Source organism: Condylura cristata, unplaced genomic scaffold (genome assembly GCF_000260355.1).
Source record: "Condylura cristata isolate star-nosed mole 26May11 unplaced genomic scaffold, ConCri1.0 scaffold00019, whole genome shotgun sequence".
In the NCBI taxonomy this organism is placed as follows: Eukaryota; Metazoa; Chordata; class Mammalia; order Eulipotyphla; family Talpidae; genus Condylura; species Condylura cristata.
In genome coordinates this window covers 23801200-23812095 of record NW_004567120.1, presented here as the reverse complement: position 1 = coordinate 23812095, position 10896 = coordinate 23801200, and the positions used below count along the sequence as shown (strand labels likewise).

The 10896-nt window shown below is 43.7% G+C and overlaps 1 protein-coding gene across 2 annotated transcripts; it reads left to right on the top strand.

The window, feature by feature from the left end:
- The first annotated feature begins 1395 nt into the window (after window positions 1–1395).
- On the top strand, window positions 1396–2898 carry LOC101625186 (upstream-binding protein 1-like). 2 transcript variants are annotated; one of them, XM_012727114.1, is made up of 2 exons: window positions 1504–1950; window positions 2104–2898. In XM_012727114.1, exons 1-2 carry the CDS (start codon window positions 1504–1506, stop codon window positions 2896–2898), a joined length of 1242 nt encoding a protein of 413 aa, XP_012582568.1. The 2 variants fall into 2 exon arrangements, with proteins under 2 accessions (XP_012582567.1, XP_012582568.1); XM_012727113.1 differs by having other exon boundaries at window positions 1396–2898.
- Window positions 2899–10896: the final 7998 nt, after the last annotated feature.

Genomic DNA, 10896 nt, shown 5'->3' with positions numbered 1-10896 from the left:
CCCAGGGCCCCAGCTAAGGGATACAAGTCACGAGTCAGGATGTTGCTGGTCTCTCCTTAAAAAGATACTGTGCCCATGAAAAATGCCATCTTTATGAAAAAGAAGATTTTCGAAACTGTTACTTCCAAACAAATCAGTAATTTACAAAAATGTTGATTCTAAAATTCCCAGTTCCCAGCAGATAAGACTCTAACTAGGATAACACTTAACAGCCCTCTTTGTTTTCCTCAGTGGTAGACAACATCAGATAGATACATTAAGTCAGCCCCTACTCACATCTTTGTAAAAAAATCCTTGAAATGTTTCATCTTGGAAACTTTTTAAAATCCTTATTGAAAAGTGCAATATTTGGGCAGCTTTCCCAGAACCATCTGGAGGTTATTCTGGGATTTGAATCCTCAGTGCTGATTCTTTAATAACTTCAATTATTGCATGCCTAAATTTGTTTAAGTTAACATGCTCCCTGGCTTCAAATTATACTATAAAGGTATAGTAATTGAAACAGTCTGGTATTAGAATAAAAACAGCCACACAGAGTAATGGAATAGAATGGAGAGCTCAGAAATAAAACCAAACCTATGTGGACAACTAATTTATGACAAGGCACCAACAGTATACAATGGAGAAAGGAAAGTCTCTTCAATAAATAGTGCTAGGAAAACTGGACCACCACATGCCAAAAAATGAACCTAAACCACTATTTTTACTTTTTACATCATTCTCCATCATGTACATTTTTTCATCTCAGTTACAGTCCCCGTGTCCTTCCCACCACCAATTCACCCATGTGCCATCACCATAGTCCCGTGCCCTCTTCCCACCCCAATATATATATCTCTGGCTTAAAGCTGCTAAACCACTATCTTCTAGCATGTACTAAAATGTATTCAAAATGGATTAAAGACTTGAATGTTGTTTTCAATAACCAGGTATAAACGCCTACCTTTGGGCAGGCTAAGCGGAAGAGTGGGGCGAATTATGGCTCAGCTGGCAGGGCTAGAGACCCTGGGTGCCTGCAGGACAGGAATTAACATCTCCTAGCGGGTGGCGCCCGTTCCCACCCAGCCAGGTCAGTCCCAGCGGGAAAGGCTCCCGCCGCGCCACGCCCCACGCCCCAACCCCCAAAGCGGGGCCCTGGGGCTGGGCGGAGCCATGGCCGGAGGTGCTGGGCGGGGCTAGCTGCGCGTGGCGCTGCCGCTCCTGCCTTCTGGCGGCTGGCGGGCAGCCCCTCGCCGGGCGTTGGGTCCCGCCACGAACCTCTCCGCTGGCGGCCGCTCACCTCGCTGCCACCGGAGACCTCACCCGCCCTCTCTCCAAAGACTCTCCCGTGGAGCTCGGGCCCTTCGCCCCGCGTGTTTAAGCCGCACCCCGCGCCGGCGGCGGCGAGGTTGGAAGATGGCTTGGTTTTTTGACATGGACGAGGTTATCGAGTCCGGGCTGGTGCACGACTTCGACGCCAACCTCTTGGGCTTCGGTGAGGAGTTGAGCGAAGGCGCCTACAACATGAGTGATGTCCTGGCCTTGCCCATTTTCAGGGAGCAAGATCCCAGCCTCCCGCAGGAGGGTGAAACTAAACGCCCACCCTTTCAATACGTGATGGGTGCTGCAACGTCCGCCGCGGTAAAACTGCATGATGAAACGCTCACTTACTTGAACCAAGGTCAGTCTTACGAAATTCGGATGCTGGATAATCGGCAAATGGGACAGATGCCTGAAATCACTGGAAAATTGCTAAAGAGCATCGTGAGAGTCGTATTCCATGACCGACGGCTGCAATATACGGAACATCAGCAACTTGAAGGCTGGAAGTGGAATCGCCCAGGAGACAGACTTCTCCGTTTAGATATTCCACTATCAGTGGGAATAACGGACACAAAGACAACTCCAACTCAGCTGAATGCGGTTGAATTCCTGTGGAATCCTGCAAAACGCACATCTGCCTTCATCCAGGTGCACTGCATCAGCACAGAATTTACCCCGCGGAAGCACGGGGGAGAAAGGGGAGTGCCTTTCAGGATCCAGGTCGACACCTTTAAGCAGAATGAAAATGGAGACTACACAGACCATGTCCACTCAGCTAGCTGCCAAATCAAAGTTTTTAAGCCTAAAGGGGCAGACAGGCGACACAAAACTGACCGAGAGAAGATGGAGAAGAGAACTGCGAATGAAAAAGAAAAGTATCGGCCATCCTACGACACCACAGTCCTCACAGATTGTTCTCCGTGGCCTGATGTTCCCACAGCCTACGTGAGTACCAGGCTGCCTGCAGTGCCCACCCCCGTGGGCACCCAGTGTGGCTTAGCCAGTAGCCTTCCCTCCCCCAGCCAGCAGAGAGCTGGAGCTTTGCAGGCCTCTGGTGATCCCCTTCAGCCTTCAGCCTCCATCCAAGAAACACAAGAGTGGCTACTCAGAAACAGATTCTCTTCCTACACACGGCTTTTTTCCAGTTTTTCAGGTGCAGACTTACTAAAACTGACCAAAGAGGACTTAGCACAAATTTGTGGTGCAGCGGATGGCATTCGACTCTATAATTCACTGAAGTCAAAGTCCATTAAGCCCCGCTTAACCATCTATGTGTGCCAGGAGCAGCCCACCAGCATTCCAGTGCCAGGTCAGCAGCTGGCTGCAGGCGTTGGAGGTCCCCCAAGCTGTGGCACACCCTACATTTATCATGCAATCTACTTGGAAGAAATGGTCGCCTCCGAAGTCGCTCAGAAACTTGCACTGGTGTTTAATATTCCATTCCACCAAATCGGCCAGATTTACAGACAAGGTCCCACTGGCATTTTCGTTCTTGTTAGCGATCAGATGGTTCAGCACTTTGAAGACGAGAGCTGCTTTTTACTCTCTGCAGTAAGAGCTGAAAATGGCAATGATATCCACATAATTTTGAAGTGATGTCTTCCTGGTGTGAACTTTTTTCAGCACCAAATAAAGTCACATTTAAAAGTGAGTAAAGACTGAATCCAAGAAGTCTCAGGATCAGATTTTTTCTGTTGTGTACATGTTCCATGTTGAAAACGCGAACTGACCTTTCTAGTGAGCTGTCTAAGAAGCGAATCTTCTCACTGTCAGTTGCCTCAGCCAAGTATCCACTAGTGAGTCGGATCCCATCCAGACATCACTGCCTGCCTCTTAGGGCCGGTGCAGGCGGGCCTGCCTGCTTCTCTGGCAAAGGCGAGTAGATACAGTTCCCAGAAGCTGCCTTTGCTTCCTCTTTACACTGTGTGAACTTTGGAAATGAATGTAAAAATGTGCTTGGGCATTTGCCTTTTTGTGCCAGTTTGACTTATTTTTGATTTTTTGCCTGAACCTCATGCTGACCTGGGGCAGGGGACAGTGCCTTTGTGAAGCCAGCCTGGAATCCACTGCGGAGAGATGCTGTGGCCAGGTAAGACACTCAGCACCTGGTTAGAAGGAACCATGTCCAGGGGTGTGTCCCTCGTGATCATTTCAGGAGGGGCAGGAAGGCAGGCTTGAAACAGACAGCCAAGGTTTAACTCCTGATGGGCACAGAGACTTGTGTTTGTGCTTCCTCAAATTTTTCGAAAACTTTGTTTCTGCTCCCACTTTAGTATTTTTGTCTCTGATTTTCAGTTTCAAGCCCCATTGCCTTCCAAACTCATGACTTTTCTTCTCTTTTTGCCTTTCTCTGTCTCTAACCATCCTCCGCACCCCTTGTTTTTCTTAAATAATGTTGAAGCTCTAGCCCAGATATGGGAAATATGGAACATAAACCTGGGGGAGGAAGCCAGGGAGGAGGAAGGTGGTAGTTTCTAACTTAATGTTAGGGCTCTCCATTAGCAACATGTTGAAATCATTCCTGGATCACTAGACAGTATCGCACACTAAATTGTACCATAAAAAAATTCTTAACACTTCTCAAATATTGAGTACAAACATGGCTAAACATTTGGTGATAATCTAGGGTCTTTTTATACATCATATACTAGTTTCTTTTTCAGTAAGAAGAGTGCCTCTTTCACAAAACCAAATGCTTGTCAGTCTATTTTCCAAAAGGCTTCTGCGTAGTTGCATTTTTCCCTACTATCTCTCCGCCCTGCTCAATATGCATCATCAAGCATTTTGGGGACTTGTGGTATAGCAGGACCTTTTCTTTTAAAACTTCCAGTCTATTTTAATTATAGCGTCTCTGTCTGTGTTAGGTTTTGCATGTACTGTTGGATCCTTATCTTCTGGCCAAATTAGAAATGAGTAATTTTGAGTTTGAAATCTCTCCCAGAAGAGAAAATCACTTCAGTGAATGAAAATGTTGCCATTTTATGTTTTATTCATCAAGGGGGTTACTTGACTGGAAGAAGCACTGTCTCTAAATATTTTCATCTTCAGCTTGAAAATATCTGTATTGACCACAGCGACCCTTAAGGAGAAGAGCTTCCCTGTCATTTGCCCTTTGCACAAAAGACTGCATTTCCTCAACCAATCACTTGGGGGGGGGGGGATTTTATCTTTTAATTGTTTGAGACTTTTGTTTTTCTACTTAACATTCCTTGTTTTGAGTTTGAAGATTTACAAAAGCAATAAGTGCCACTTAATGCTATGTACTAGTTTGTAATACTCATCAGGTTTTACAAGGGAGGTAAAAATAATTTAATTAAATGTTCATCAAGTAGCATTGAGTATTAGTCTGTCCCCATTGACACAGGTTCAAACTAGCAAACCAGCAAATTTGCTCCTTTTTTTGAATGATAGGATATACACATTTCAGTATAATAAATGTTTCCTGTGTTTTTGCAAAAATATAAATATAAGAACAAGTTATCAGATTTTAAAAATTCTCCAGAAGATATATTTTATTTATGTTTACCTAAGAAAAAATTTGATCACAATTGTTCTGCCTACTAACACTTGACATTTCATTTTGTTAGAGAGCCTGATTATCACACACACTGAAAAATATTTTAAATGTCCAATGGAAAATGTTCTGATAACGTCCTTCCAAACAATCAGAGCACTTTTGCAGAGGTCCAAATGCTTTAAACTTTAATTGCTTAACTTGAGAAATGCCAGCTCTTCCCATGCTAGCCAGATTCTGTCGGGGACCTGTTGAAGCATAATAGCAGTGTTTTTTGAACTATTCTGTTTCTGATGATTATTCCAGCATCCCTGGACAGACAGATAGCAGTGAACCAGAAACACTGCACTTCAAACTTCATTCTCTTTCTCCTCCCCTAAAAAATGAAGAAAAGCCCCTCACTGCTGTAGTCCTTATCTAAAATGTGCTAATTTGGTCTTCTAGAGTCTTTGAGTCATACCTCTTGTCTTTTATGGTGTGTCTTTGTAGAATTTGACTTTGTGTACTATTCAGGGGCACATTTTCTTATTTTTTTATTACAAAGTTTATTTTTACATCATTTTGCACATTTTTTTTTCCATCTCGATTGTAATCCCCGCGGGTTTCCCATCACCAAATCACCTCAGGGGCACATTTTAAAGCAGATTCGGTATAAAATGATTGGGTCTTTCTGTGCACAGTATGTCACAGAGTGAAAAATTAAATGTTGGGGGTTTCAAAAATTAGAGTTGTGGAAGTTCTGAGTGAGGAATTCAGAACAATGTATTCTTTCTTTTCCAAATTTACCGGTTTTCCAAATACACAAAGTTATTTCTTGCAGCTAAACTTGCAGGTCTTTGGACTCTGTAGAGAGAATATCATAAAGATTCTTACAAATGTAAGCATTGCCTGTGCATTTGAGCTCAAAATGAATTTTCAGGGAAATTTGCCTGAAACATGCCCCAGCGCCTCCCAAAGAGAATGATGTTTTAGAGAAGCAACTAGCTCCGGACAAGTCCAGCAGGAAAATGCGATGACAGATCTGCGTAGGGTGTAGAATGTTGTTGAGTCTGGTCCAGGTACCCTGGGTGTTTAGTCAAGATCAGAAGGAAAAGTTCTTTAACAGCAATGTGGAGCCATTTAATATGTGTTTCTGCATAAAGCTGGCAGTGAGTGCATGTGAGTATACTTCTTGAAATGCATGTGAGTATACTGCAGGGGCTTTCTAGAAGAAAATTTTGCCTAGGTTCACCATCTCAACTGCCTTTGATAGTCACCTCTAGTCAGGCAACTGCTGACTCAGGAGCTCACTTCTCAGTTCCTACGCCCCATAGAAACTGTATCTCAAGAGCTTCCTTTCAGAGGATCCAGGGACATTCCAGAAGTGGGGTCAGGTGTTGGTTGGTACCCTCTATCCAGCAAAAATGCTTCTTCTGTCTCGTGTTAGGGATAAGCAAATGTAAGCCCCTCTGCTGGCCCTGGAATCAGTCTTAGGTGGGGCGAAGGTTATTGTGTAATGTTAGGGACAACCTAACTTCATTCTGGAGCCTTGGTGTCTGTGACCTGCATTCCCTGGATGTGTTAACCTGGTTATTTACAGCATTTAAGAAAAGGTCAGCCGTCCTTGGTTGGAATTTGAAGTGTGAGGGTTTCAATACTCTGTGCTACTTGAATTGGCCCTGAGGGCTTCCTTGTGCAATCCGGGTCAGAAGCGAATGGGCAGTCACCTGACCTATCAGTGTTCTGTCTCCTCCCAGGTTGAAAACTCCAGCACAAGGGCAGTTGTTTGCCTGTTATGACCCCGCACTTCTCCAGACCTCCTTGACCTGACGTGGTGACTTGCCCCTGATGTGTTCCAGCTGTGAAAGAAGAGCCCACTCATGGGCACGAGTGCCTTTGGCCTCTACCTACCAGCCTGTCTGAGTCTCTGCATTTAAGATGACGGCAACTATGTTGGGATGTGTGAACTTGACAATCCAGAAGGAAGTTTCTTCATTTTAATGGTAATTTTATATCAGCAGATATTTATATACGAAGCACTGTTCTAGGTCTATGGATAAGATAGATAGTGAACAAGACACAAACACCTCTGCTTGGAGCTTACGTTCCACTGCTGGGGACTGAGGCGATAAGCACAGGAAATCAAGCTGTTACAAGGGAGAGCGCTGCAGAGAAATAATGGAATGGGGGCATGGTGTAAAATGTTTCCAGGTAATGGTATTTTAGCCAGGTTAGGCAGAAAACGCACTCTGAGTAAGTCCTAAAGGTGAGAGAGTAAATGACTGGGGGAAAGCTGTCCAGGCAGAAAGAGCAGCTAGTTGATTTCTAGCGCAAGCACAGCATGTAGGTCGTGGCTGGCAAATGGAGACCTGTAGAAGCCACTTCCGCCTTATTCCATGGGACATACCTTTAATTATTCATTGAGTCTTTTCCCACAGTACACCATAGAGCCTGAGAATCTTCTTGAACATGGAATATAATAATTTGCACTTGCTGCCATAAAAAGTCACCACAGGCCCTCCCTGGTTGCGCAGTGGATTAAAGCACTGCACTGAGAAGCTAAAGCCACTTCCTCATGAGTTCAATCCCCGCCTGCCCTGGAGGTGACCACATGGCTTGGCAGACCTCTCCTGACCCGCCCGCTGCTCCCCTCAGCAGTGTACTTCGTTGATCTGCCTGTTCTGCTCCCCACTCTGTCTCTATTGAATCCGCTCACCCTCCGCATCTCTGGCCTGTACCCCAGTTTTGTACGAATAAATAAATAAATCTTAAAAAAAAAAAGTCACTGCAAACTTCGTCACTTAGAATAAGATATATGTATTCCTCCTAGTCTGGAAATCTAAGTAAAAGGTAGCTCAGCTGGCTCCTCTGTTGAGTTTTAGCTGAACTGTATTCCTTTCTGGAAGCTTTGGGGGTGAATTTGCACCCAATTAAAGTCAAATTGTTAGGTAAATCCAGTTCCTTGTAGTTGTGAAGTGAGGATCCTGTTCCTTAGTGTCTGCCAGCTGGAAGTCAGCTTTTGCTCCTAGAAAATGCCTTCATTTCTGCTCACATTTCTCGTGTGACCTTCCTTCGGCAGACAGTAGTTGGAAGATTCCCCTTCCTTCTGCCATATCTTTCTTCCATTAGCCAGAGAAAGTTCTTGGCTTTTAAGAATCCACTGATTTTTTAAAAAGATTTATTTATTTGTGCATACAGAACTGGTGTACAGGCCAGAGGTGCAGGGGCAGTGAGAGGATTCACCAGAGACAGAGTGGGGACCAGAACCGGCAGATCGACGAAGTACACTGCTGAAGGGGGAGTAGTCAGGAGAGGTCTGCCGTGCCATGTGGGTCACCTCCGGGGCGGGGATCGAACTCATGCTGAAGTGTCCTTAACTTCTCAGTGCTGTGCTTTAACCCGCTGCACCATCAGGGAGGGCCCAATACTCATATTTTAATGACATACACTTTGAAACCAAAATATATAGCATCCCCTACAGTCCTACACTCCTAACATAATAATTCTTCATTTACTATGACTTTTAGCTTTGTTGGTCACATGACCTAAATCTGTGGTTTAGAGAAATTGAAATAAATACGTACTCTATATGTCATGTAACAGATCTTAAATGTACTGGCTATCATTAATCCTGTTTGCTTGGGTTTTTTGTTTGTTTGTTTGTTTGTTTGCTTTGTTTTTACAGTCACCTCCAATTTTAAGCTGCTATCAGGAGAAAACAGCTTATAATTTTATAGGATTTCTGTACATTGTTCACTTTAGCAGGAATGTGATTTGACCCCTTCTGTCTTTCCTAGGGTAGGTAAGTGTTGTACCCATGTATCTTGGCAGTAGCTGCGTGTTGCTCTGCCAACATGTTATCTCTCATTCTTTGTGTCTTGTCTATGCCACTATTATACCCACCCTACAAATGAGAAATCTGAGAACTAGAGAATGTAAGTGACTTGTCTGAGGTCCTCCTGCCTGTAGTGTCAGAGCTGAGTCTTAACCTCATGCCTGTTTGCCATCAAGTTCATGATTTTACCTGCCCTGTTATGGTGACACTAGATGAGTTAACAGGCATGGTAGAGTTTCTGGAATAATTATCTCTTGGATGACACAGCAATAAAAGCAAGTTTGAAAAACTAAATCCTGATCATGAAGTGGAAGATGTGAGGAATATATTTTAGGTAGTACAAGAAGAAAAATGTGTATTGGCAACTTCAAAGTAATAGTCTACATAAGGAACATTCAAGGACTGAGGATCGGAGTGACAAGCATTTAATAGGGTTCTGATGGACTGAGAGAATTTATCTTCTCCTTAAATTCACGAACATCCCCAAGTTGTCACCTCACCTGTTGTTGACAGCAGGGGTTATTTATGTGACATTGCCCTCACTGTCATCTTTCCTCCTTGAGCCAGAAAAGTTGCCTGAATCTAAGACTTATTCTTAATTTTTCTGAGATATCAATTTACAGTGCTGGATAGGTTCCAAGATTGTATTTTCACACCATGTCAGTGACCAAATGTTCATTCACCATCTATCACCAGCCATTGTCCACTCTGACTCCTCTCTTTTTCCTCTGGTAACCACCTTTCTGTTTCAGGCTTTAAGTTTTTTTTGGGGGGGTGATTTACTTTATATCCCACAAATGAATGAAATCATAAGATATTGTTCTTCTCTTGTCTTGTTTCACTTGGTGTTATCCCCTCCAGTTCCTTCCATGTTGTCACATATGGTAATTCACCTTTTTAATGGCTGACTGGTACTCCATTGTGTAATTATACCGCATTTTCTTTATCCACTCATTCCTCCTTGGGCACATAGGTTGCTTCCATGACTTGGTTATTGTCTATAGTGCTGTAATGAACATACAAGAGCATATATCCCTTGAGTTAGTGTTCTTGAATCCTTCAGGCAAATACCTAGGGGTAGAATTGCTCAATCATATGGTAGATCTATTTTTAATATTTTGAGAATCCTCCATACTGTTTTCCATAGGGGCTGGACCAGTTTACATTCTCACCAACAGTGGACAGGATTCCTTTATCTCCACATTCTTTTTTTAAAGATTTATTTATGTATGCATATAGAACTGGGGTACAGGCCAGAGGTGCAGGTGCAGCGAGAGGATTCACCAGAGATAGAGTCGGGAGCAGAACAGGCAGCTGGATGAAGTACACTGCTTAGGGGAGCAGCAGGTGAGGCAGGAAAAGTCTGCTGCGCCACGTGGGTCACCTCCCATGACAGGGATTGGATTTGCTCTGAAGCGGCTGTGGTTTGATGCTGTGCTTTAACCCATTGCGCCACCTGGGAAGGCCCTTCTCACATTTTTGCCAACAATTCTTACTTAAGTTTTTAGTAATAGTCAGTGGACTGTTCTTAATAACTTTCATGCCAGCCTACTCTCAGTAAGGCAGACTTTATGCCTACTTAGTGGACTGTTTGGACAAGAAACAAAGCCAGCCCAAGAATCATCAGGAGAGCAAGAAAAGATAGAAGCCTTTTGAGAGAGAAGCTAAAACGTTCTGTTTCATCTGATCTAAAAATATTTATCATGTGTCATCTTCCTGGTTGTTCTGAGGGACGTACGTTCTTGGTAGCATTTTGGAAGATTATATTGGAGTTAACACTGACTGTTTAAGATATGAAAACAAAATGGTTTGCCTTCATCTTTTGCTGGGTATGCAGTGTAAACTTACTGATGCTGTAAATCATTGTTTTCTCATTCTTCCTGAAAGGAGGTATGAAAAAACATGGTTTCTGTGTTCACTCAGACCTGCTGCTTGAGACATTTTTGGTCTATATTCTTGTATAATTAAAACTTGGCTGAATGATAAGCCACAGGTTCAGAAGTTGAACACTTGAGGATTTATGACTTATTGTAACATACCCCTAACTGTGAAAGTCAGAAGCTGGTATTTACTTTTTTTTTTAAGATTGATTTATTTATGCTTACAACACTGCCACGCCACGTGGGTCAGCTCTGTGGCAGGGTATCGAACTTGTGCTGAAGAGGCTTTAGCTTCTTAGTGCCACATGGCATGGCAGACCTCTCCTGACCTGCCCGCTGCTCCCGTCAGCAGTGTATTTCAGTAGATCTGCCTGTTCTGCTCCCCA

Coding starts and splice junctions, on each gene's coding strand:
- LOC101625186 (XM_012727113.1), top strand. CDS start 1,396: ATGGCTTGGTTTTTTGACATGGACGAGGTTATCGAGTCCGGGCTGGTG.